Source organism: Gorilla gorilla, chromosome 22 (genome assembly GCF_029281585.2).
Source record: "Gorilla gorilla gorilla isolate KB3781 chromosome 22, NHGRI_mGorGor1-v2.1_pri, whole genome shotgun sequence".
Taxonomy (NCBI): domain Eukaryota; kingdom Metazoa; phylum Chordata; class Mammalia; order Primates; family Hominidae; genus Gorilla; species Gorilla gorilla.
The window spans coordinates 38,982,494-39,008,372 of record NC_073246.2 but is presented as its reverse complement, the minus strand read 5'-3'; the positions used below and the strand labels follow the sequence as shown (position 1 = coordinate 39,008,372).

Sequence of the window (25,879 nt, the reverse complement as noted above, 5' to 3'; positions counted from 1 at the left end):
TTTCAGCTTTCTACATATGGTTGGCCAGTTTTCCCAGCACCATTTATTAAATAGGGAATCCTTTCCCCATTGCTTGTTTTTGTCAGGTTTGTCAAAGATCAGATAGTTGTAGATATGTGGCACTATTTCTGAGGGCTCTGTTCTGTTCCATTGGTCTATATCTTTGTTTTGGTACCAGTAACATGCTGTTTTAGTTACTGTAGCCTTGTAGTATAGTTTGAAGTCAGGTAGCATGATGCCTCCAGCTTTGTTCTTTTGGCTTAGGATTGACTTGGTAACGCGGGCTCTTTTTTGGTCCCATATGAACTTTAAAGTAGTTTTTTTCCAATTCTGTGAAGAAAGTCATTGGCAGCTTGATGGGGATGGCATTGAATCTATAAATTACCTTGGGCAATATGGCCATTTTCACAATATTGATTCTTCCTACCCATGAGCATGGAATGTTCTTCCATTTGTTTGTATCCTCTTTTATTTCATTGAGCAGTGGTTTGTAGTTCTCCCTGAAGAGGTCCTTCACATCCCTTGTAAGTTGGATTCCTAGGTATTTTATTCTCTTTGAAGCAATTGTGAATGGGAGTTCACTCATGATTTGGCTCTCTGTTTGTTATTGGTGTATAAGTATGCTTGTGATTTTTGCACATTGATTTTGTACTCTGAGACTTTGCTGAAGTTGGTTATCAGCTTAAGGAGATTTTGGGCTGAGATGATGGGGTTTTCTAGATATACAATCATGTCATCTGCAAACAGGGACAATTTGACTTCCTCTTTTCCTAATTGAATACCCTTTATTTCCTTCTCCTGCGTGATTGCCCTGGCCAGAACTTCCAACACTATGTTGAATAGGAGTGGTGAGAGAGGGCATCCCTGTCTTGTGCCAGTTTTCAAAGGGAATGCTTCCAGTTTTTGTCCATTCAGTATGATATTGGCTGTGGGTTTGTCATAGCTAGCTCTTATTATTTTGAAATACATCCCATCAATACCTCATTTACTGAGAGTTTTTAGCATGAAGCGTTGTTGAATTTTGTCAAAGGACTTTTCTGCATCTATTGAGATAATCATGTGGTTTTTGTCTTTGGTTCTATTTATATGCTGGATTACATTTATTGATTTTCATATGTTGAACCAGCCTTGCATCCCAGGGATGAAGCCCACTTGATCATGGTGGATAAGCTTTTTGATGTGTTGCTGGATTCGGTTTGCCAGTATTTTACTGATGATTTCTGCATCGATGTTCATCAAGGATATTGGTCTAAAATTCTCTTTTTTTGTTGTGTCTCTGCCAGGCTTTGGTATCAGGATGATGCTGGCCTCATAAAATGAGTTAGGGAGGATTCCCTCTTTTTCTATTGATTGGAATAGTTTCAGAAGGAATGGTACCAGCTCCTCCTAGTACCTATGGTAGAATTCGGCTGTGAATCCATCTGGTCCCAGACTTTTTTTGGTTGGTAAGCTATTAATTATTGGCTCAATTTCAGAGCCTGTTATTGGTCTATTCAGAGATTCAACTTCTTCCTGGTTTAGTCTTGGGAGAGTGTATGTGTCGAGGAATTTATCCATTTCTTCTAGATTTTCTAGTTTATTTGCGTAGAGGTGTTTACAATATTCTCTGATGGTAGTTTGTATTTCTGTGGGATCAGTGGTGATACCCCCTTTGTCATGTTTTATTGTGTCTATTTGATTCTTCTCTCTTATTAGTCTTGCTAGCGGTCTATCAATTTTGTTGATCTTTTCAAAAAACCAGCTCCTGGATTCACTGATTTTTTGAAGGGTTTTTTGTGTCTCTATTTCCTTCAGTTCTGCTCTGATCTTAGATATTTCTTGCCTTCTGCTAGCTTTTGCATGTGTTTGCTCTTGCTTCTCTAGTTCTTTTGTGATGTTAGGGTGTCAATTTTAGATCTTTCCTGCTTTCCCTTGTGGGCATTTAGTGCTATCAATTTCCCTCTACACACTGCTTTGAATGTGTCCCAGAGATTCTGGTATGTTGTGTCTTTGTTCTCGTTGGTTTCAAAGAACATCTTTATTTCTGCCTTCATTTCGTTAAGTACCCAGTAGTCATTCAGGAGCAGGTTGTTCAGTTTCCATGTAGTTGAGCAGTTTTGAGTGAGTTTCTTAATCCTGAGTTCTAGTTTGATTGCACTATGGTCTGAGAGACAGTTTGTTATAATTTCTGTTCTTTTACATTTGCTGAGGAGTGCTTTACTTCCAACTATGCGGTCAATTTTGGAATAGGTGTGGTGTGGTGCCGAAAAGAATGTATATTCTGTTGATTTGGGGTGGAGAGTTCTGTAGATGTCTATTAGGTCCGCTTGGTGCAGAGCTGAGTTCAATTCCTGGATATCCTTGTTAATTTTCTGTCTCGTTGATCTGTCTAATGTTGACAGTGGGGTGTTAAAGTCTCCCATTATTATTCTGTGGGAGTCTAAGTCACTTTGTAGGTCACTAAGGACTTGCTTTATGAATCTGGGTGCTCCTGTATTGGGTGCATATATATTTAGGATAGTTAGTTCTTCTTGTTGAATTGATCCCTTTACCATTATGTAATGGCCTTGTCTCTTTTGATCTTTGTTGGTTTAAAGTCTGTTTTATCTGAGACTAGGATTGCAATCCCTGCCTTTTTTCGTTTTCCATTTGCTTGGTAGGTCTTCCTCCATCCCTTTATTTTGAGCCTATGTGTCTCTGCATGTGAGATGGGTTTCCTGAATACAGCACACTGATGGGTCTTGACTCTTTATCCAATTTGCCAGTCTGTGCCTTTTAATTGGAGCATTTAGCCCGTTTACATTTAAGGTTAGTATTGTTATGTGTGAAGTTGATCCTGTCATTATGATGTTAGCTGGTTATTTTGCTCATTAGTTGATGCAGTTTCTTCCTAGCCTTGATGGTCTTTACAATTTGGCATGTTTTTGCAGTGGCTGGTACTGGTTGTTCCTTTCCATGTTTAGTGCTTCCTTCAGGAGCTCTTGCAGGGCAGGCCTGGTGGTGACAAAATCTCTCAGCATTTGCTTGTCTGTGAAGTATTTTATTTCTCCTTCACTTATGAAGCTTAGTTTGGCTGGATATGAAATTCTGGGTTGAAAATTCTTTTCTTTAAGAACGTTGAATATTCGCCCCCACTCTCTTCTGGCTTGTAGAGTTTCTGCCGAGAGATCAGCAGTTAGTCTGTTGGGCTTCCCTTTGTGGGTAACCCGACCTTTCTCTCTGGCTGCCCTTAACATTTTTTCCTCCATTTAAACTTTGGTGAATCTGACAATTATGTGTCTTGGAGTTGCTCTTCTCAAGGAGTATCTTTGTGGCATTCTCTGTATTTCCTGAATTTGAATGTTGGCCTGCCTTGCTAGATTGGGGAAGTTCTCCTGGATAATATCCTGCAGATATTTCCAACTTCGTTCCATTCTCCCCGTCACTTTCAGGTACACCAATTAGACGTAGATTTGCTCTTTTCACATAGTCCCATATTTCTTAGAGGCTTTGTTTGTTTCTTTTTATTCTTTTTCTCTGAACTTATCTCCATGCTTCATATCATTCATTTCGTCTTCCATCGCTGATACCCTTTCTTCCAGTTGATCGCATCGGTTACTGAGGCTTGTGCATTCGTCACGTAGTTCTCGTGCCGTGGTTTTCAGCTCCATCAGGTCCTTTAAGGACTTCTCTGCATTGGTTATTCTAGTTATCCATTCATCTAACTTTTTTTCAAAGTTTCTAACTTCTTTGCCATTGGTTCGAACTTCCTCCTTTAGCTCGGAGTAGTTTGATCTTCTGAAGCCTTTCTCTCTCTACTCGTCAAAGTCATTCTCCGTCCAGCTTTGTTCCATTGCTGGTGAGGAGCTGCGTTCCTTTGGAGGAGGACAGGCGCTCTGATTTTTAGAGTTTCAGGTTTTTCTGCTCTGTTTTTTCCCCATCTTTGTGGTTTTATCTACCTTTGGTCTTTGACGATGGTGACGTACAGATGGGTTTTTGGTGTGGATGTCCTTTCTGTTAGTTTTCCTTCTAACAGTCAGGAGCCTCAGCTGCAGGTCTGTTGGAGTTTACTGGAGGTCCACTCGAGACCCTGTCTGCCTGGGTATCAGCAGCGGTGGCTGCAGAACAGCGGATATTGGTGAATCGCAAATGCTGCTGCCTGATCGTTCCTCTGGAAGTTTTGTCTCAGAGGAGTACCCGGCTGTGTGAGGTGTCAGTCCGCCCCTACTGGGGGGTGCCTCCCAGTTAGGCTACTCGGGGGTCAGGGACCCACTTGAGGAGGCAATCTGGCCGTTCTCAGATCTCAAGCTGCGTGCTGGGAGAACCACTACTCTCTTCAAAGCTGTCAGACAGGGACATTTAAGTCTGCAGAGGTTATTGCTGTCTTTTCTTTGTCTGTGCCCTGCCCCCAGAGGTGGAGCCTACAGAGGCAGGCAGGCCTCCTTGAGCTGTGGTGGGCTCCACCCAGTTCGAGCTTCTGGGCTGCTTTGTTTACCTACTCAAGCTTGAGCAATGGCAGGCGCCCCTCCTCCAGCCTCGCTGCCACCGTGCAGTTTGATCTCAGACTGCTGTGCTAGCAATGAGCGAGGCTCCGTGGGCGTAGGACCCTCCGAGCCATGTGCGGGATATAATCTCCTGGTGTGCCGTTTGATAAGCCCATTGGAAAAGCGCAGTATTAGGGTGGAAGTGACCCAATTTTCCAGGTGCCGTCTGTCACCCCTTTCTTTGACTAGGAAAGGGAATTCCCTGACCCCTTGCGCTTCCCGGGTGAGGCCATGCCTCACCCTGCTTCAGCTCACGCATGGTGCGCTGCACTCACTGTCCTGCACCCACTGTCCAGCACTCCCCAGTGAGATGAACCCAGTACCTCAGTTGGAAATGCAGAAATCACCTGTCTTCTGTGTCGCTCATGCTGGGAGCTGTAGACTGGAGCTGTTCCTATTCAGCCATCTTGGCTCCACCCCTACTGAAATAGTTTCTTATTTCTGTTGGCCATTCAGGATTACTCTTCTGTGAAATGCTTACTTGTTTTACTGGCCCATTTTCTACGGGGTTTCTTATTTACTTTAGGAATTATGTGTATATTCCAGCTATAAATCCTACCAGTTATATATGTGGCAAATTATCTCCTCTCAAACTACTATTTCATCTATGGTGTCTTTTGACATACACAAGTTTTTAAGTTTGATATAGCCAAATATATCAAGATGGTTGTCTTCACTGCTGATTTGTGCACTGTGTGTTAAGAAATCTTTTCCTGCCTCCTATAAAGACAGCCTCCTATACTTCCTCCCCAGTTTTAAGTCATTTTTCACATTCAGGCACACCCACCCAGAATACGCAGAGATGACCTCTCAATCACTAAGGCACCCTGAAGACTCAAGATGCCCACAGGCCACCTGTCCTCACGCACAGCCTGTCAGTGCTGTGGCTGGGTCCCCCCACGCTGATGATGGATCTGATGACTCCCCTTTCACATTCTGGAGCTCTACGTAATTTCATATAGCATTTTTATGAACAAACACACCCTATAAACAGATTTTTCACAATGCTGTATGGCATTATTTGCTCAATATAAAATATAGAAGAAACCTACCTTTGGCCAAGTGTTCTTCAGAATAGTGGCTCTCTTTCCATCACCGAGTGCATTTCTAAAAAGAAAAACAAGTATTTAAAAATTTTCACTCTTTTATAGTAAAAGTATTGTATCTGCATATGTGTACTTTGTGAATTTTCCATGTATATTATCTAGTCAAAAGATAATTTTAATTAAAAAAAATCCATATAATATATGTCCATTATAGGAAATTTGGAAAATACAGAAAAATAAAACAAAGGGAAAAAGTCACCCAGAGTCACAATCACAACTACCCAGGAATAACTACTTTTAATATTTCTGAAGTATTTCTTGCACATTTCGACATCGTACCTATGCATAGCATTCTTTTGTTTTTTTTGAGACAGAGTCTCGCTCTGTCGCCCAGGCTGGAGTGCAGTGGCGTGATCTTGGCTCACTGCAACCTCTGCCTCCCGGGTTCAAGTGATTCTCCTGCCTCAGCCTCCCAAGTAGCTGGGATTACAGGCACATGCCAGTACACCTGGCTAATGTTTTGAATTTTTAGTAGGCACAGGGTTTCACCATGTTAGCCATGATGGTCTCGATCTCCTGACCTTGTGATCCACCCGCCTTGGCCTCCCAAAGTGCTGGGATTACAGGTGTGAGCCACCATGCCCAGCCAATAACATTCCTATTTGTATGTTTTTCTGTACTATTTCTGCATGTCAGTAAGACTTTCCAAATGTATCACTACCAGGTCTTTCACACAACATCAGTTAAGCTACACTGAATAGAGCATGGAAGCTAGACCATAAGACCCAGGTTAGGTCTAATTTAATCACTAATTTTCTTGGGGCTATTAGGGAGTTATTAACATCTCTGGGCCCATTTTTCTCATCTGTAAAATGTAAATAATTCTGTTCTACCTGTTCTGAGGTAGATATTAAATTAGATACATTATTAAATGTACTTTCATAACCTATCAAGTACTAACAGATCCATACCACAGTCTATCAGTTTCCTGGCTTCCTTATCTTCAATGACTTCCACCTCTAACCCAACTCAGCCACCCATCACTGCACCCCTGGAACTTAGGGTGTTCAAACTCAAAACTGTTCAAACTTCAAACTGTTCAATCACTAATTCAGGTATCCAACCCTCACTATAACCTTGCTTATCCCATTTAACTTGTTCAATTGTTCCTATCTCCTCAGGGTACCCAACTCACTGACTTATCCACCTTCTTTTTTCAACGTAGATTAATATTTGCTGGTTCATCATTTCACATTCATATTTATGCTAATTCATCACTCTTAAAGAGATTACAAGGAAGAACAAAACTAGACAACTTATACTACCAGATATCAATACCTACTAAAAGGTTACGTACAAAAAAAAAAAAAACCAACTAGATAAGGATAGACAACCTGACCAACAAAATAGAACAGACAAACTAGAAATGGATTCTTACACATAATGACCTGATTCGTGACAAAGGTGATACTGCGGTACATGGAGAAAATATACTCTCTTAATAAATGGTGCTGGGTCAATTGGACATCCATATGGATCTTTTTTCTTTTTTTTGAAACAAGGTCTCTGTCACCCAGGCTGGAGTGCAGTGCCAGTCCCTCTCACTACAGCCTTGACATCACAGGCTCAAGTGCTCCTCCCACCTCAGCCTCCTGAGTAGCTGGGAATATAGGCACATGCCATCATGCCTAGCTAATTTCTGGCTAATTTTTGAAGTTTTTTGTAGAGACACAGTCCCACTATGTTGCCCAGGATGGTCTCAAACTCCTGGGCTCGAGCAATTCTCCTGCCTTGTCCTCCCAAAGTGCTGGGAATACAGGCGTGAGCCACCGCACCTGGCCCATATGAATCTTGAACACTACCTCACACTAAATACAAACACCAGGTCCAGATGGACTGCAGATCTGTACATCAAAGTTGAACAATTAAACCTTTAGATGAAACATAGAAAATCTGGTGACCTTTGAATGGGTAAAGATGATAAACAGAACACAAAAAGAGCTTATCACAGAGGAAAAAACTGATAAACTGTACTACATTAAAATTAGTAACTTGTTTGTGAAAACATCAATAGTGAAAAGGCAAGCCACTGAATGTGAGAAGATATTTGCAATACATATATCTGACCAATGACTCATATTCAGAATACAAATGAAAAACTCCTAAAAATGAATAGGGCATTCTACTCAGAGAAAAAAATAGCAAAAGACTTAAACAGGCACTTCACAAAACAGAATATCCAAATGGTCAATAACCTTACGAAAATCTGAAACATCCTTAATCAATTTATGAAAATACAAATTATAATCACAGTGGTATACCACTACACACCCACCAGAATGTCTAAAATAAAAGATGAAAAATAGTAAGTGTTGAGGGCACAGAACTGAAATTCTCATATGCTGCTGTAAGAGTACAAAATGATACAATCACACAGGAAAGCTAAATGCATATAAGCATACCCTCTGTCCCAACAATTCCACTCCTTAATTATACACTCAACAGAAATAAATACATATGTTCACAACAATACTACCTGTAAAAGCCAAATAGGAGAAGCTACCCAAATGCCCATCAACAATAGAATGGATAAAATGTGGTATATTCATGCAATAGATGAACACTTTACAACTACATGCAACAATATGGATCTCAAAAACGATGCTGAAAACCAAACATAAAAGAACACATAGTATATTATTTCATTACATTGCACTAAAATAGGCAAAATTAACCAGCCAGGATGGTAGTTATCCTGGGGGAGGAGATGGATCATGACTAGGAGGAGGGTCATGACTAAGAGGAACTTCTGGGGTACTGCGGTTGTGATCTGCATGCTGGTTACAGTTGTTTGACTTCTGAAAATTCCAGCTGCACTTAACACTCGTATACTTTTCAGCATGTGTATTAAGATTTTTTTTAAAGGACATAAGACAAAGTTGTCCTTCTTCTGCTAAAGATGTCTGAATTACAGCAGCCATCCTACATTCTGAGGGGACAGCCTGAGGACCAAGTCACACACTGAGGCTGGAAAAATCTAAGTCTCTGATGACATTGTTGAGCCACTGAATATACAACCCTAGTGCCACCTTCTTCTGGAACTCTTGAATAAGGTAAGTTTTCTTTACCATTTAAAGAGACTCACCCTGGGTCTCTCTCCCCAAATACCTTTAAAAGCTGCCTATGCTAGCTGTCTCCATTTCCTTGCATTTCTCAACCCCATCTAATTGGCATGTTTCAAGCTTCCCACTGACAGCTCTCCCTAAGGTTAGTGAATGATGTCCATGTTGCCAAATCTAAGTTCCACTGTAACTGGCTTCTCAGTAGCCAACAGACACTGCTGACCACTCTTTTACTTACTTCTATGACACCACACTTAGTCTTTGTTCCACCTCTCTGGTCACATTTTAATACTCTCCTGGGCAGGCTCATCCTTCTCCAATTGGCCATATGTGTTCAAGGCTCAATCCTGATTCCTCTCCTAGTCTCAGCCTAGGTTCTCTCTAGGCCAGTGGGTCTCAACCGTGACTGCACATTAGTACCATCTGGGGAGCTCCTAGAAGCCCAATGCCCAAGCTTTACTCTAGATTAATTGAATCAGAATCTCTGGGGTGGGTGGTATTTGTCAAAGTTCAGTGATTCCAAAGTGCAGTCCAGGTTGAGAAAAACTTCTCTGTAAGCAGTCTCACCCACATCTACAACTTCAAATCATGGAGGCTGGCTATTCCAAACACGTTTCCCATCCAAACCCTCCTTTGAGTTCCAGACCCATATAACTCACTACCTACACAACATTGGAATTTGGATGCTTCAAAGGCACTTCTTTCTTCTCTTTTTTTTTTTTTTTGAAACGGAGTTTTGCTCGTCGCCGAGGCTGGAGCGCAATGGCGCTATTTTGGCTCACTGCAACCTCCGCCTCCCACGTTCAAGCAATTCTCCTGCCTCAGCCTCCCGGGTAACTGAGATTAGAGGCACCTCCCACCACGCCCAGCTAATTTTTGTAGTTGTAGTAGAGAAAGGGTTTCACCATGTTGGCCAGGCTGGTCTCGAACTCCTGACCTCTGGTGATCCTCCCACCTCGGCCTCCCAAAGTGCTGGGATTACAGGCATGAGTCACCATGCCTGGCCTTCAAAGGCACTTCGATTCAGTGTCCGAGAGTGAAGTCCAGTTCTACCTTCTACAAATTTATTCCTCTTCCAGCAATCCCAATGTGAGTGAGTAGGCCCATAATCCATGATGCTGCTTAAGGCAGAAACGTCAGAACAGTTCCAACCACCTTCACTCTCATGTTCCAACACCAACCACGAGCAACTTCTGTCAGCTTCACCTCTAAACTCTTGAATCCTACTTTTCCATTCCCACTGTCAATATTCTGCTGGAAGCCATCATCTCTGGCCTCGGCAACTGCAACAGCCTCCTAACCTACATCCACACTACATCCCCTTCAGATCCATTTTCACTATGCTCAAATTTTTTTTTTTTAAGTACTAATCATGCTCTCTCTCCTCAGTTTAAAATCCTTTACTTTCTTATTGCTCTTAAAGGCCAAAAGCCTTAACACAGCCTACAAGGCCCTCCTTGGCTTAGCCTATGAACATACTACCCTCTCCTCTGTATTCAGGCCATCTAGCAACTATCAGTTCCACAAATGCAACAAATTCCTTCCCACTACAGGCCCTCACAATGCCAGCCCACTGTCTGAAACACAGAGGCTGTTTTTGCTCATTTCTGACATTATCCATCAACAGAACCCCAATATTTGTTGAATCAATGCTGAACATTACTTATTATAATATATAGCACTACAAACAGCATTGTTATAATAGCATATATTATAAATATCACAATTATTAGTATATGAATGCAATTAATATTAATACTAATAAAATTTCACATTTACTGGCATATGACCACATCCTACAACTAAGGCAAAGTGGGCATAGTCAATTACATGATGCTATTGCTTATCCAGACCACTGCAGCCCAGGGTCTAAATAATCAGGTTTGACTTTTGGTAGCAGCAATCCCCTGTGCAAGAGATGTATGAAAATGGGACAAGACTCCAGATGCAAACGGTTATTTACTCTTGAAGACTGTGTGACACGGTGAGAGTATTAAACAGAGTAAGAAAGAGAGTTCTAGTCCAGGTGCTCCAACTTATTGCTCTTACATGGGGAAGTGTTTTTATTTCTCCAGCCCCTCCCCATTACTGCATATAAAATATGCTACATTCTGCCCTAAAAGATGATGTTTGTAAAGAACACTTATTCCCTCTCCCCTAGTTTCCATGTGGATTTGCTAATTATTCCTGAACTCTTTCCTCTCCCCACCCTTGGCTAACATCCCCAGATGATGAATAATAATTTATCTAATGGTGAGGGAGGGACACTAATCATACGTGGCTTCACTTCTTCTTTTTCTCACTCTTTGGAATCCTTTTATTTTTTTAGACATGGTCTCGCTCTATCGCCCAGGCTGGAGTGCAGTGGCGCAATCTCAGCTCACTGAAACCTCTGCCTTCTGCGTTCAAGCGATTCTCTTGCCTCAGCCTCCTGAGTAGCTGGAATTACAGGCATGCACCACCATGCCCACCTAATTTTTGTATTTTTAGTACAGACAGGGTTTCACCGTGTTGACCAGGATGGTCTCAAACTCCTGACCTCAAGTGATCCATCCGCCTCAGCCTCTCAAAGTGCTGGGATTACAGGCACGAGCCACAGCACGCGGCCTTACTCTTTGGAATCTAAAACACCAGATTCCCTTTTCTTCCAGGCTTAAAGTTCCCAAGAGCCCAGTTCTGTCTGACTGTGGGTGAATTATTAGGTTGGTGCAAAAGTAATTAGGGGTTTTGCCATTATTTCTAAAAACCACATTTACTTTTGCACCAACCTAATAGTAACCAGCCCCTTGACTATCAGACTTAAGGCCTGTTCTCCAACTGCATCAGTAATAAAGGCAATATTTGATCACCATTTGCCTGTCTTTTCCATCCATCTTTTAACTGATTCTGGACTTGGAAGGAAAAGGAGATGCTATTTATTGACTCTCTTAAACCATACCATAAAAAGTATGCAAGAATTTTGCAAGCCATATAAGGGATATTCCTTTTTTCCTCAATTATAATTATTTTCAGGATATGACAAGATCAATAAAGAAATAACAACTATTCCCCAAGTTTCCAGATCTTCCAACTAAGGAACAAAAGCAAGATTCAGGTATAATGGTCAGTCACTGACAAATATGCAGTGAGTAATAACCATGGACTGAATAAAAATACATTTTAAATAAAAAGTGTCTGTAATTAAAATGATATGTTCTTTCATTAATATATCATAATGAGTAAAATAAATTTATCAGAAATGTGTCCTACAGATATATTTGAACCTGAGTGTAAAACATAAGTAAAAAGATAATCATTGCATAGGTATATATAATCTTTAAAATGGAAATAATCTACATACTAATATATCTAAAATTTAACGTTGTAAATAAAATAATCTATATACTAATATAAACTAATATATATATATAAACTATATACTAATATAATACAAACTAATGGATTACATAGGCAATCCATTCAGTAAAACACTGTGCAGCCATGAAGAACAAGGTAGGTCTCTATATACAGATCCAAAACAAGCTCCAAGACTTAAATATAAAAAAAAAAGCAAGATGTACAACAGTGTATGTAGTATGTTCCTACTCATTTAAAGAAAAAGACATATACATTACATTAAACCAAATAAAACTGCCTATATTCTGACTTACAAAAATGGCAATTTCATTTGGTTCAACATAAATGCTTGTATAGGCATAAAATATTATGGGAATACACAAGGATCTGAAGAGATGAATCAGAGGATGGGTCAGAGCTGGGCGAGTGCACCTTTTCCTACTCTGTTGCTTACCATGTGCATTTGTTACTGCTTTTTTAAAAAGGGGGTATACCCCAAAGAAGACTGAAAAAAGTAAATGTTTTCTTCAAAAGCAAATTCAGTGGCTTCTAAGTAAAAATAAAGAGACCACACCAGAGGGCAGAGTGAGGAATAATTCACCAAACCAACACACACACACACACAAGAATTTGTGAAATTCTCACAGAAACATACAGTGCTTTATATCTCTAGTCTTCCAGAAATTTAGGGGGGAAAAAAAGCAACAAGAGAGGAGTTAGTTAAAGTCTATCTGTCTGCTACCAATCACAGTTGGGATCTGATGGAAGGCAGTTATCATGTGATGGGTAAATACTTAAATGAATACCAACAGTTCAAGTAAACACCAAGTTTAAAAATACATGAGTTTCCAAAGCAATTCAAAAACGATTTAAGCTAAGCATTCCCTTTCTCCAATTAACATTTGCCCTTGCACAGTTCATCACATCCCACTAAAGAATCTGAATTTTCCACAAGTCCCACAAGAATGAATTGAACACTAAGTGGGCAAAGCCTAATCATGTACATTACATAAGCTGTTGGAACTGCAGAAGGTACAGATATGACTGATTCCTTTGTCCAGATTCTTGACTAAACTGAAAAGTTCTGATTACTATAATTACAACGATCACTCTCAAATGCCCTATAGTTACCAACTCATATTTGAAAAGTACACTTTGAGAAGGAGCAGAATAAAACGGACATCTCATCTTCTAAGCCAGGTGTCCTGGGATAAACACAATCCTCAATGTGAAGATTTGAAGGGGAGAGGCTGAGGCAGGAGCGGGGGCGCAGGAGGCAGCGCAGTTCCCCAACCCCTGCCTCATTCCAACCCCATCTCCTGCGTTTTCCAAGCGCAATATTCGCAGGCCCGGGGGGGTTTTGAAAGGCTCTTGGCCTAACTTACATTCACCCAAAAGTGGTTGGATTTACAAACTGTATGACTATTTTGGCATTAAAATCATCACTGCCACTGCCACCATGTTTGAAGGAAGCATCTGTTTCCCCATATATACCTCACCTCAGGCTTCCCCATGCACACTTCACGCTTCTGCAACTGGCCTTACAATACTTATATTTCTCTTTTCAAGATCATTGTTCACTATTTTATCCTTGATGTTTAGTGGTCACTGTTTCTGTTCTTTTTCTGTTCCTTTTATCATGTGCATTTTAATTACATTTTGTTTTACTTTTTATCAAATATTTCAAGTATACATAAAAGTACAGAGAACAACATTAACAAAATGAACACCCATGTACCAATGGCATACCACCTTAGCAAGAAATTAACATGTTGCCATATACTTCAGCTCTTTTTGTAGTAGTTTGTTACAGTTGACACCCACTGTGTACAACCCCTCCCAACTCCAATCCCTTTTCCCTCCTTCTCTCCCCAGCCACTCCCCGGGTGTTTAACATGCCCATGCATTTTCAAACATTGTTAATACACAGTCTGTATATATGCATATTGTTTTGCATGTTTTTAAACATTAATAAATGGCATCACAGTGTACAAATCATTCTGCAACTTGCTTTTTCACTCAACATTGCGTTCATTTTAACTGCCATATAGAATTCCATTGTATGAATATACCATATTTATCCATTCCCCTATTGATGGCCATTTAGGTCGTTTTCATTTCTTTACTCTTACAAACAATGCTATCATGAAGGCATGTACATATCTTCTTGGGTACACATTTGAGAGTTCAGAGGATATGAGCCTAGAAGTGGGTTGCAGAGTATGCACATCTTCACCTTGTCAAATTGCTCTCCAAAGTGATTGTACCAATTTACACTTTCTCCAGCTGAATATGAGAGTCTCCTTTGTTCCACATCCTCTCAAACACTTGGTATTATGAGATTTTTAAGCTTTTGTCCATCTGATGGGTATAAATGAGAAACTCGTAGTTTTTAATCTACATGTCCTGGAAGGATAATCATTTCCTCATAAACGTTTATTGACTATTTAGACCATTTATTTTTTAATTTTTTCGACTTTCACATTCCCTTTTATTCTATCACCACCTTTCCATAGTGATTAATAGTAGAGACTCTACATCCAGGCTGCCTGGGTTCAAATTCTGGCTCCATCACATCCACCTAGTGTCCTCAGACACTTTGCTTGGCCTCCCTATACCTGTTTCATCATCTGTAAAAAGGCAGTAGCACCTACCTCACGTAGTTGTGAGGGTTTTACGAGTTAATACACATTAAATGCTCAGAACAGTGATAACCGTGTTGTAAGATACAGTATTATTATTTTTACCCTTTTAGATATCAATCTTGTCAAAGTTCTTTTTTAAATTGAATCTCTTTTTCATTTAAAGTTTCAACTTATATTTTCTAATCTTTCACGATAAATTAATTATTTCAGAAGTTTTAGCATTCAAGACTTTAACCCTTTTATTCCTTTCTAGTATTAAATTGTCCCATTTCTGTTCTCTTTGGACATCTCAATTCTTGCTTCAATGACAGCAGATAAGAAGTCTGGCCTTCCAGAACAGCTGAGGAGTGCATCCTCGCCAAACTGGGGGAGGGTGGATGCTTTACCCTCAGCTGTCCCTGCAGCTGCTCAGCCAGATTTCCACAGCAGATCTAGCATCCCTCTGCTTGGGAGCTTCAAAACATCTTAATCTCAGTAACTCAGATAAAAGTCTTTCTCAGGCATAGGTCCTCCTGTGTCAATGGCACATCTGAATTACTGGCAACGTGTTCTTTCCTTAAGTCACACCATCTAGTCACCTGATCAGGAGTTATATATACTATGGACTCTGAAAACATTATCCCTACATTATTGAGCAAATCATATAGACAATGTGTGAGGAGGTAGGAAACACCAGCAAAACCAGTGTGGTAAAACACTTCGTGCATAAAATAGGCATCCAATATATATTGGTGATTGCCTAATAAGAAACAAAGGAACAATGCTGCTGACCTGGCTTTAGTGAAATGTAGATGGTATTAAACTACAAGCTAGACCATCAGCAAGGAGGTACAAGGATAGATCCACAAGCTGCTCTTGGCCTTTACCTCACCAAACTACCTAGCTTCTGTACTTCTACTCTGATTCACCTCCTGTTGCAGCAAGGTATTAGAAGGATCTTCCTTGTGTGTCTAGCATTCAACACTCATGAAAGAGAGCAGAAACACCCTGGTGTGCCTCTCAGCTCTCAGAAGTGGAAAGTGGATAACCTTGTGCCAGGCAATATTTCAGACAGGCACCTCAATTTTCACAAGAGGCTAGCCAAGTTGCCAACCTATTCATCTGATCTTGAAAGCATACAAATTCACCTTCAAACAGCACAAAATAAATGCAATTCTGGACCTAGCCAGAAGCAGTAACCTAAAGACATGTGCAGCTCATTTCTTGTCAGAACCCGTTGAGGACAGTGGTATTGATGGAAGACTGTGTCAAGCCCATCCATTCCTCTAGTCTAGATAGCCTCGGTTTATCCACGGCTTAAGCCATCTAAAAGCTGCATAACGTTAATACAGCGGTATTCTCCAAGGTGGTTGGATTACTGGTGATTTTTATTTTCTTCTTTTTAAACTCTTGTATTTTCCAAATTTTCTACCATGAGAATGTGTTCTGTTTACAATAAAAGAAAAACACAATAAATGTTATTTTTAAAGCTACATGCTTAGAGTTTACTACCTTCCCCACTCCCACCCTCCCATACAAGCGCTTTCACTGAAAAACAACTGATAGCAGACTCTCAGCTTTCATGAGAAAACTTCACAAAAAAAGTATTTGTGAAACCCAAAACTGTGCTTTCAGGGAGTTTTTTGCTATGCATAAGATACTGCTGAGATTATTCTCTACTCCATCACTCAATTAATATTACAGCCCAACTTCTTTCAAAACTAAATACTAGGAAAACTGTTTCACCTGACCAATTGGTGTCCTGTTTCTTTATGGACAATGAGAATTAAGTAACTTGTCAAGTTTTCCCATTTCATTTTGGGCAGCTGAAGGTCAGAGGCAAATATGAATTATAACTAATACCTATGCAGGACCTTATGCCTATGTAGCTTGGTTCTGAGAATCCCAGATTCCAACTTCATTTTCCGGTTTGTTTTCTTTTGAATATTCTTCTACTGTGTGGATGTATTCTTGAATCCACCCTACACCCTTCTTACAGTAAGGCAGGACAAAATTAAATATAATAGTCCACCTGCTCAATATTAATGCTTAATATTTATAATTTATGTTCTAAAAACTTTATACTGGGGAACAATAAAATCATGGTGCAGTATCTTTCTCAATCTTTCTTAGCTAATAAATAAAAACTCAGCTCAAATTCAATATAAGGAACTGGAATTAATTATGACTCCACTCTCATAATATTAAATTTATTTGCTTTCTTTCACTTATGAAGGATATTTACTTAATTTTTTATACCAGGATAAACAGAGAAAAGATGAAAATGCTTCTTTTATACTATATGGATTAATTAACAGAGCATAAAGAGGTAATATAGGTGCCATAAACACAGACTTTGACATCATCAGATAAAATCTGTGTTCAAATCTTGGTATCACTATTTACTAGTGGTACACTTTGGTCATGTAAAATGTGGACTATAACATTACCTACCTATTACGGGTGCTGTGAGAACCAAATAACATATGCAAAGCACTTAAAATAATGCTTAACATATGTCTGCACTCAGTCAGAATAGCTGCTGCTGTCACTGTTGTTATTATAATATAAAGCCTAAGCATACTCTTTTAACCACTTAAGTATTTCTGCCAAAGAACTAGTCAAGGATTTTCTTGTATACCTGCAAAACAGAAAAGTTTCCCAAAAATGGGTATTTAGCATAATAATTCAGTGGTTGAGATACTTTAACCAACTTACCTAAACTGTCCAGTACGAAGAAAACAAAGAGCTCGGTTACCATAAAGAAGGTAGTTTTCAGGTCTTAAAAAGACACAATGTTTAGTCAGTAAAGCACATTACACATGAAACGAATAAAAATCACGTAGAAAACATAAGGCATGAGAGAACTTTTTTTAAACTTTACATATGTGTGGCAAAGCAAAAAGAATATAGGACCTGGAGTCTTAACTGGCGAAGTCCCCGTTCCTTCACTTCTTACATAAGTAACTTTGTTTGAACCAACCTAAACTTCCCTATATTCAAAATGAAGATAATTCTAGTTGCTCTAACTCATAGGGCTGTTGGGGGATCAAACAAGACATATTAAAGAGCTAGCAAACTACAGAGTAACTCTAGAGGATAGGATTACTTATATAATAAGTCAGGACTATGTCGTTTTGACAAAGAACTGAGAAAGGAAGCCTACAGTAATTGCAAATTAAAATAGCTTCATTTGAACTTTTGTTTTTTAGTTTTATCTGACTGTGTGGTGAAACATATCTCCCTTTCCTCCACTTCTTCCTCAAAAGAATAGGGCAGCAGCCTTTCAGAGGTGGTACACTAACCGGATTCCCTCATTCCCTGTGGAGATGCACAAGGGAGGAAAAAGAGCAGTGGCTACAGAGCACCCTTCAAAGGCTGCTACAATATTAGGTGGCCTGACTGAGACAATAGGGGCACAGTTATGAGGCACATCTGGAGGAAACCTACAAAATCCTAGCAGCTGACCAAAGAGAAGACAAGGTAGAGAGCATGTATGCATTCTCTCAATTATCCTGTAAAAGTTCCCTCTTAGAAAGCAAAAAACCCTGAATGGGTGGCATCTTAACTATTAAGAACCAATCCTTTAATCCTTTTTGACCAGTTAATAACTTGGGAGGACTTGGTTGATAGCGAAATGAGAACAAGACAAAAGAGGTAACTCTGTACTGGAAAGTTTTAAAGAAAATGGAACAGAAAATTCACAATTTTGCCTGACTTGCTCGAGTTATGCTACTACGTTAGCTTCATATACCCAGGCCATCTCCAATGCTTCTAACGCCCAAGGATGAGAAAATCTATTCTGCATAACAAGTTGGAAGATACTCTCTAATTCTCCGTCTTGTTTTTATTTCTTCTGACTACCATTCTAACTTGATCTGCCATAGAAAAAGCATCTCTTTTGTTCTATTTGCTCTTACCTATATTCAATGGCTCTGGTGTAATAGATAATAGCTATATCAAATCTTTCTTTGGAAAACTCTTCATTTCCTTTCATTTTCATTAGTTCTCCTTGCTGAGAAACCAAGGTGAAAGAAGACCCATCAATTAGCTCCAAAAATAATCAAGAACCCAATACCTAGTAAAAATGGATCTGGATTTCTATCTTCGATATCAGAAATAACATAGGGGATTATTTATGTAGAAAATGAGATTACAATACCCAATATTTTGTTACATATATATATATATATATATATATACATACACACCCACTACACACACACACACACACACACATATTTTTAGAGACAGGGTCTCACTGTCACCCAGGTTGGAGGGCAGTGGTGCAATCACAGCTCACTGCAGCCTCCATCTCCCAGGCCCAAGGGATCCTCTCATCTCAGTCTCCCAAGTAGCTAGGACTACAAGTGCACCTCACCATGCCAAGCTAATTTTTAAAAATTTTTTGTAGAGATCAGGTCTTGCTATGTTGCCCCAGCTGGTCTTGAACTTCTGACCTCAAGCAATCCTCCCACCTTGACCTCCCAAAGTACTGGGACTACAGGTGTGAGCCATCATGTGCAGCCTCGGTATATATATTTAAATAAACCTGTCTTGAATGACTCAACACTAACTTTGTTAGAGAATATTAAAAAGTAAACAAAACCATCACCTTATGAATAATTGCTAAAATTTTGTGCGGTATTTGGCAGACCCACTTTTAAATATACCTTATCAATAAGGCTAAAAAATAGATGCAAAGTAGAATTTTAACTTTAGGTTAGCAAATGTGATATTATTCAAAAAGCCTTGGTGCCGAAAAACATACATAAATCAATAACATAGAGGCAATGCTGATTAGATTAATTGCAAAGCATGAGTTGGTAGGTTAACGAGAATATATATGAAAGGTGCTAGAGAAAAAACTAAAACTTTTCATTTCGAACACTCAATTTTTTTAAAATAAACTAAATCACATCATATCAACAGCATTAGGGAATTCAATACAACATTAAATATTTTCCCAAATTCCTTTTATAAAATTGAGTTAAAGTCCTATTTCCTATGAGTGAACAGTATAGCACGTGAATTACATCTCAGCTGTTACCAAAGAAAATCATACTTCTTCAACTCATTAAAGACTAAAGTTTTTAAAAACCAAATTTTCACTTTCAATTAATGGTTTTTAAATCATTAGAAAACTCTGATCAAGATATTAGTTCTTTCCCTCAAATATGTCATCCAATTTTATGAATTGTATATTGTCAGCAGTTTTATTAACTTCCTCTGAGTGTTAAAAAGTTCTAATGGGCAAATCTTAAATTATATTTATAATATTCATTCTCACCTCTATACAATCCATACAACTTTGAGTTTTAAGTTCTTCAAGCAAATTGCAGTCTTCCATTACAATTTTAGTTATGTGGTACTTGTCTAAATTTTATTTTTAGGAGAGAGCAAGAGACAACATTTGTTAAAAAAAACAAATTGGTATTGATAATATTCTAATTCTTAAGTTAGGTGAGTCCACAATGGTCCTATATTATTATTCTTTCTAAATAGCACATGTTTCTTGTAACCTTTTATGTCTATTAAATAACTCAGTAAAAAAATAAACTGATAAAATGTTGCAGAAAACATCAGTTATTGCTTGCTATGAATCTAATCTCACTTTTTATTTCTAGCAATAAAAAACCTTTATTTATTATTATATTAGTTGTAATTGTATTTACAATAAATGCTCTGTCATAACATATTCCAAATAGGCCACATAATTACTTAAGTCAATTCAATAAACATTGTCAAGCATGTATGGTGTACCATGCACAATATTCAATAAAAATGCATGAAAACAAAAACCTGGAAAACCACTTTCTACAATCTATTTAATATAAAGATTGAGTATCTCTTATTCAAAATGCTTGGGATCAGAAGTGTTTTGGATTTTGGATAATTTTGGATTTTGGAATATTTGCATTATACTGGGTATCCCAAATCCAAAAATTCAAAATGCTCCAATGAGCATTTCCTTTTTTTTTTTTTTTTTTTTTTTTGAGATGGAGTTTCACTCTTGTTGCCCAGACTGGAGTGCAATGGCATGATCTTGGCTCACCGCAAACTCCGCCTCCCAGGTTCAAGCGATTCTCCTGCCTCAGCCTCCCGAGTAGCTGGGATTACAGGCATGTGCCACCACACCTGGCTAATTTTTTTTGTAATTTTAGTAGAGACGGGGTTTCACCATGTTAGCCAGGATGGTCTCGATCTCCTGACCTCGTGATCCACCCGCCTCGGCCTCCCAAAGTGCTGGGATTACAGGTGTGAGCCACCACGCCCAGCGAGCATTTCCTTTGAGTGTCATAGCGAAGCTCAAAAAGTTTCAAATTTTGGAGTATTTCAGATTTTGGATTTTTGATGCTCAACGTATTTTAAATAAATACTTTCAAATGTTTTTATTCAGTATTTTGACTCTCATGAGTAAAATGTTACAATGAGAAGTTATTTGAAACACTATTATTATAAAAATTTAATAAACTAATTAAGATGCAGTAAGTAACTAAAGTTTATCGGGCCTCATTTTCTACATTGTAAGCTATTATATAAAAAGGATATTTTAAAGTGGCAAAAAAAAATTTATTGCAACAAAACTATAGTTAAGCCTCTAGCCAAACATATTCATCTCTAAAGTGAAAAGGGCACCTAAAATTTAAGATTCAATAAAGGACATAAGAAAGTCACCAAATAAAGAAATTCTAAGGGACAGAGTAAGATTACATGGAATAAAACCTGGGCTTTGAGATCAGAGAGATCTGACTTATCTAGTCTTACCTACTACTTACTATACTGCAGAAACAACACTTAACCTCTCAAAGTCAGTGTGCTCACTGCTAAAACAAAGATAGTAACAGCCACCTTGCAGAGCTATTATAAAGAAAATAGAATGTAAAAAATCAGCTATAAGCCTAAAGAGGTGTACCTAGTACAAGATACTGCTTCTCTACTTCCACCACAAAATCTAGCTTATAATTAAGGGCCTCCAAAACAATGAAGAGAACAACCTCTCTCAGTGTAATACACCCCAGCATCTAATAAACCTATGAGAAAGATGTGTCTTCATTTAATTCCTTTCTAGCACTTAAGTCAATTGTGCAAAATTTGCCTTTATCTCAGCAGAGATGGTAAATTATTGGTCATCATCTACTGAAAAGCCAAACCTTTCCTGTTTCAAGATTCCTATAACTATACTATAAAAACACTGCTAATATTCAAATGCTTTAAAGAAAAATATTTCACAAAGTAAAAGAAATATGTAAGGCAGTTACCTCATACATAAAAGAATAACAGATTCATGAAGAAAATAAAAATCATAAGCTTAGCTTCAGTGACTTTTTCTTACAAAGGAGACTACCCAGTTGTGGTCTCTTTGAGTATTACATATAACAACTTACAATATCCATTCAGTGAAAATTTTTAAAGTACAATGTCATAAAAATAATTAAGACAGAAAATATAGAATAAAACTACCAGTTTGAAATTCTCTTTTTCGGCCAGGCACGGTGGCCCACGCCTGTAATCCCAGCACTTTGGGAGGACAAGGCAGGCAGACCACGAGGTCAGGAGATCGAGATCAACCTGGTGAACACGGTGAAACCCTGTCTCTACTAAAAATACAATAAATTAGCCAGGCGTGGTAGCAGGCGCCCATAGTCCCAACTACTCGGGAGGCTGAGGCAGGAGAATGGCGTGAACCCGGGAGGCGGAGCTTGCAGTGAGCAGAGACTGCACCACTGCACTCCAGCCTGGGCAACAGAGCAAGAATCTGCCTCTAAATAAATAAATAAATAAATAAATAATAAAAAAAAGAAATTCTCTTTTTCAACCATATATAACAAAATAAAAACATTTTTTTAAATTCTAAGATAAATCAGAAATCACTTAACTACATATCTCATTTTCCCAAACACCTTTAAAAACTGAGTCAAGTAACAATTTAAAGCATTTATACTTACATTCAGTAAAGAAAATACTTAACATAGGCCAACAATTGTCAATTGATCCTAATTTAGTTAGAATTGTTACATCGCCTGCGTATTTTATCCAATTCAGAGCTTCTTCCATTGCCAAGATTTTCTGTTTCAAAAGAGAAATGAAGAATGGGGCTTTGGTTGTTAATTCTAAATTTGCATGTGGCATTATAAATTCATCTTATGCAAGTATTTCAGATCCTTACTACAAAACTGGTACAACCACTTATTTTTTGCTACTCTGGTGTGTAACCTAGAGTAGACAGACTCTGACATATAAATTAACAGATACCATGGACTCCTATATGTTACCTCTTCAGGTGACCTCAGGCCACCCTCAGAGCTCAAGATGCTTCTGCAATTACTACAGACATGGAATTTGAGGTCTACAACCTGGCCAGACTGCCTGGGGTAGCAGGCAAGTGCAATATAACAAGGTGGATGAGGGTTCTCAGATCTCATCTACACAAAGACTTCCATCCTTACCCCAAGGTTAAATTTATAGATTAAAGTTCTCCAAAGGAACTACATATTTTACGTGGTCTGTGGCAAACAGAAGAATAAGGAGATAAAGAACAAGAGGAAGATGTGGCTGGGCAAATGGGCACTCAGTGCAGTGATCTCCATGAAGGATCAAGAATTCACAGAAATGTTATTTGTACTTCTAATGTCTAAAGTAACTTCAAAAATCAAAGTTAACAATGCGCTTAAGGTAAACATAGATGTTTATGGCATCAGTATCATTAAAAATTGGTTTAACATTGAATCTGGAGATTACCTAGTAATTACATAACAAAAAATATTCATACCAGAGGCCTAATAATTTCATTTGGGGAAACATAAGCCAGGTAAATAATCTAAAAGAGAAAAAGAATCAACTTGTAAAATAGGCTCAAAATTACACTATGTACATGGGTAAAAAAAAAAAAAGAGAGAAAATGATCCAAACCCCCAAAATGAGGAGTCTCCTTAAGGAAAATATAGAAGTCAATACCACCAAATACCACATATAGAACATTGAGTGTATGGGCTCAATGCAAGGGGAAATGAGCAGTGAGATGACTGCCACTCATCCACAGTGGCTGTGCCAGTTTCAGTGTTTAACACTTACATTTTCTATTTTACAACCAATTCTCAATAAGCCTCCAATAAGGAATGAATCATTCTGAAAAATAAAAAAAGGACATATTTTTTCCTTATTCAGTCAATTCTACTTGAATTTTCTAACGGAAAAATGGCCTACATTTTAGGAACACTACTATATGTACTCAGTAGTACACTTCCGACAAGCATTTACATGACCAAGTTACCCCTTAAGATCCTAAGACAAGAATTCCAAAATAGTCTCCCATAGGGTTCTAGTAGTAAAATAACTTAGTATAATCTTTAGACATGTGAATTTTTTTTTTTTTTTTTGAGACAGGGTCTCACTCTGTCACCCAGGCTGGAATGCAGTGGCGCAGTCTCAGCTCACCACAACCTCCACGTCCCAGGCTCAAGCGATTCTCCTGCCTCAGCCTCCCAACTAGCTGGGATTACAGGCATGTGCCACTACCACCCGGCTAATTTTTGTATTTTTAGTAGAGGCGAGGTTTCTACAGGCTCACACTGGTAATCCCAGCACTTTGAGAGGCCGAGGCGGGTGGATCATCTGAGGTCAGGAGTTCGAGACCAGCCTGGCCAACACGGTGAAACCCCGTTTCTACTAAAAATACAAAAGTTAACTGGGCATGGTGGCAGGCGCCTACAGTCCCAGCTACTCAGGAGGCTGAGGCAAGAGAATCGCTTGAATCCGGGAGGCGAAGATGGCAGTGAGCCAAGATCTCGTCACTGCACTCCAGCATGGGCGACAGAGGGTGACTCCATCTCAAAAATAATAATAATAATAAAGTTCATTGCACTTAAATTTTTTTATAAAGGTACACTGATTTGTATGTTACTGCAAATAACTACTGCAGAAAATAAACATCAGAATGCCCTTTCTAAATTTAATAGTACCAAGAACAACACTTGACTCCATAACCAACTGAAATTTAAAAAGCTATCCAATAGCTTTCAAAAAAAAATTAAAAACCACAAAAACTCTCAACTTATCTCAATAGCATAAGGAAGGACACCGCCTCAAATCTGCCCTGATAAAGTCTACCTACCCAAAGACAAAATATTTGTTGATGGTGATGTGATTTTATATCAACAGATAGAGCACATCACTTTCAGAACCTGTGGCAAAGGTTTTCATGAACCCATACCCCACTTTCTGTGACAAGTTCCAATTTCTATCCTTTAATGACAAGATGCAGTCCTGGTCCCCAGCGTAGAACCATGACATCAGCCATCTCCCTGATCTCTCAAATACTGAGCACGCACTGATGGACAGCAGATTCATCTCAGGTTAACCAAAACTAAAACCATTACCTGTTAATTGCTATAAATTAGTCATTTGAGCCTAACACCATATAAATGCTTATATTATTTAAACCAAGGGCTCGGGGGAACCTACATTCTACCACTTACAGCAACTTTCTTTGCCAAATCCACAATATCTTCCATCAACTCAAGATGTTGTAGTTTCTTCAAATTTATCTCAGAAGCACGTGAATTGCTTAAAGACAAATTTATTTTTTAAAAGATTAGATTCTCATATATACAAATTCATTGAACTTTATGCTTAGCTATATATCTCAAACCATTAAAAAATAAGTTCTCTTTTTCTTCACTCTAGGTAACAATAACTAAGCTATTTATTAAATGAACAAAATACTGTATCTTTTTCCTCTCTTCTGCACTATAACACTGATACTTATAAACAAACATGTTAACTCCTCCTGACTCAGCTTCCAGTCTACCATCTAGTACTATTCAGAATTTCACTGATTATGTTACAATTATTCATTCATATCCAAATCTCAAGTATTTGTTTGTTCCACCCTATTAGACAAAAGTTGAGCAGCATACAAGAATAAGACATAAGCCTTCCACTGAACTTGCATTTCTTGGTATTGGGTAACATGTTTATCACTGTCCACACAAAATGAGTAACATATAGTAACTTACTTGGCGTCCACACAGGGATGCAATCGTGATATTACGGAACTGTTTTGATGTTGAAACAGAAGTGGCCAGAAGATGTTTATTTTAATGGCATCGCAATAATCTTGCAGGACAGAAATTGGTTTACTACACCATATACTGCAGATGTCAAATTCTTAATTAAAAAAAAAGTTTAAAATTAATGTTTGTGCCTCATTTTTTTTAATGAATCAACACTTAATAGTAAAAAGGCAA

The 25,879-nt window shown here is 38.5% G+C and overlaps 1 protein-coding gene across 11 annotated transcripts in view; it reads right to left on the bottom strand.

Annotated features, from left to right (window-relative positions):
• The window catches only part of TTC3 (tetratricopeptide repeat domain 3), a 130,066-nt gene that overhangs the window by 89,000 nt on the left and 15,187 nt on the right, over nucleotides 1–25,879 (bottom strand). For 5 of the 11 annotated variants that reach the window (XM_031005249.3, XM_063702697.1, XM_019017721.4 and 2 more), the window contains exons 4-11: nucleotides 25,649–25,799; nucleotides 25,109–25,196; nucleotides 23,706–23,759; nucleotides 22,580–22,700; nucleotides 19,921–20,006; nucleotides 18,551–18,645; nucleotides 17,349–17,411; nucleotides 5,555–5,609 (exon numbers count right to left, since the gene is read on the bottom strand). In XM_031005249.3, the coding sequence (XP_030861109.1) occupies nucleotides 5,555–5,609; nucleotides 17,349–17,411; nucleotides 18,551–18,645; nucleotides 19,921–20,006; nucleotides 22,580–22,700; nucleotides 23,706–23,759; nucleotides 25,109–25,196; nucleotides 25,649–25,799 (713 nt within the window). Of the gene's footprint in view, nucleotides 1–5,554; nucleotides 5,610–17,348; nucleotides 17,412–18,550; nucleotides 18,646–19,920; nucleotides 20,007–22,579; nucleotides 22,701–23,403; nucleotides 23,452–23,705; nucleotides 23,760–25,108; nucleotides 25,197–25,648; nucleotides 25,800–25,879 lie in introns of all 11 variants that reach the window. The other 6 variants (XM_019017722.4, XM_063702698.1, XM_063702699.1 and 3 more) reach the window with 2 other exon arrangements.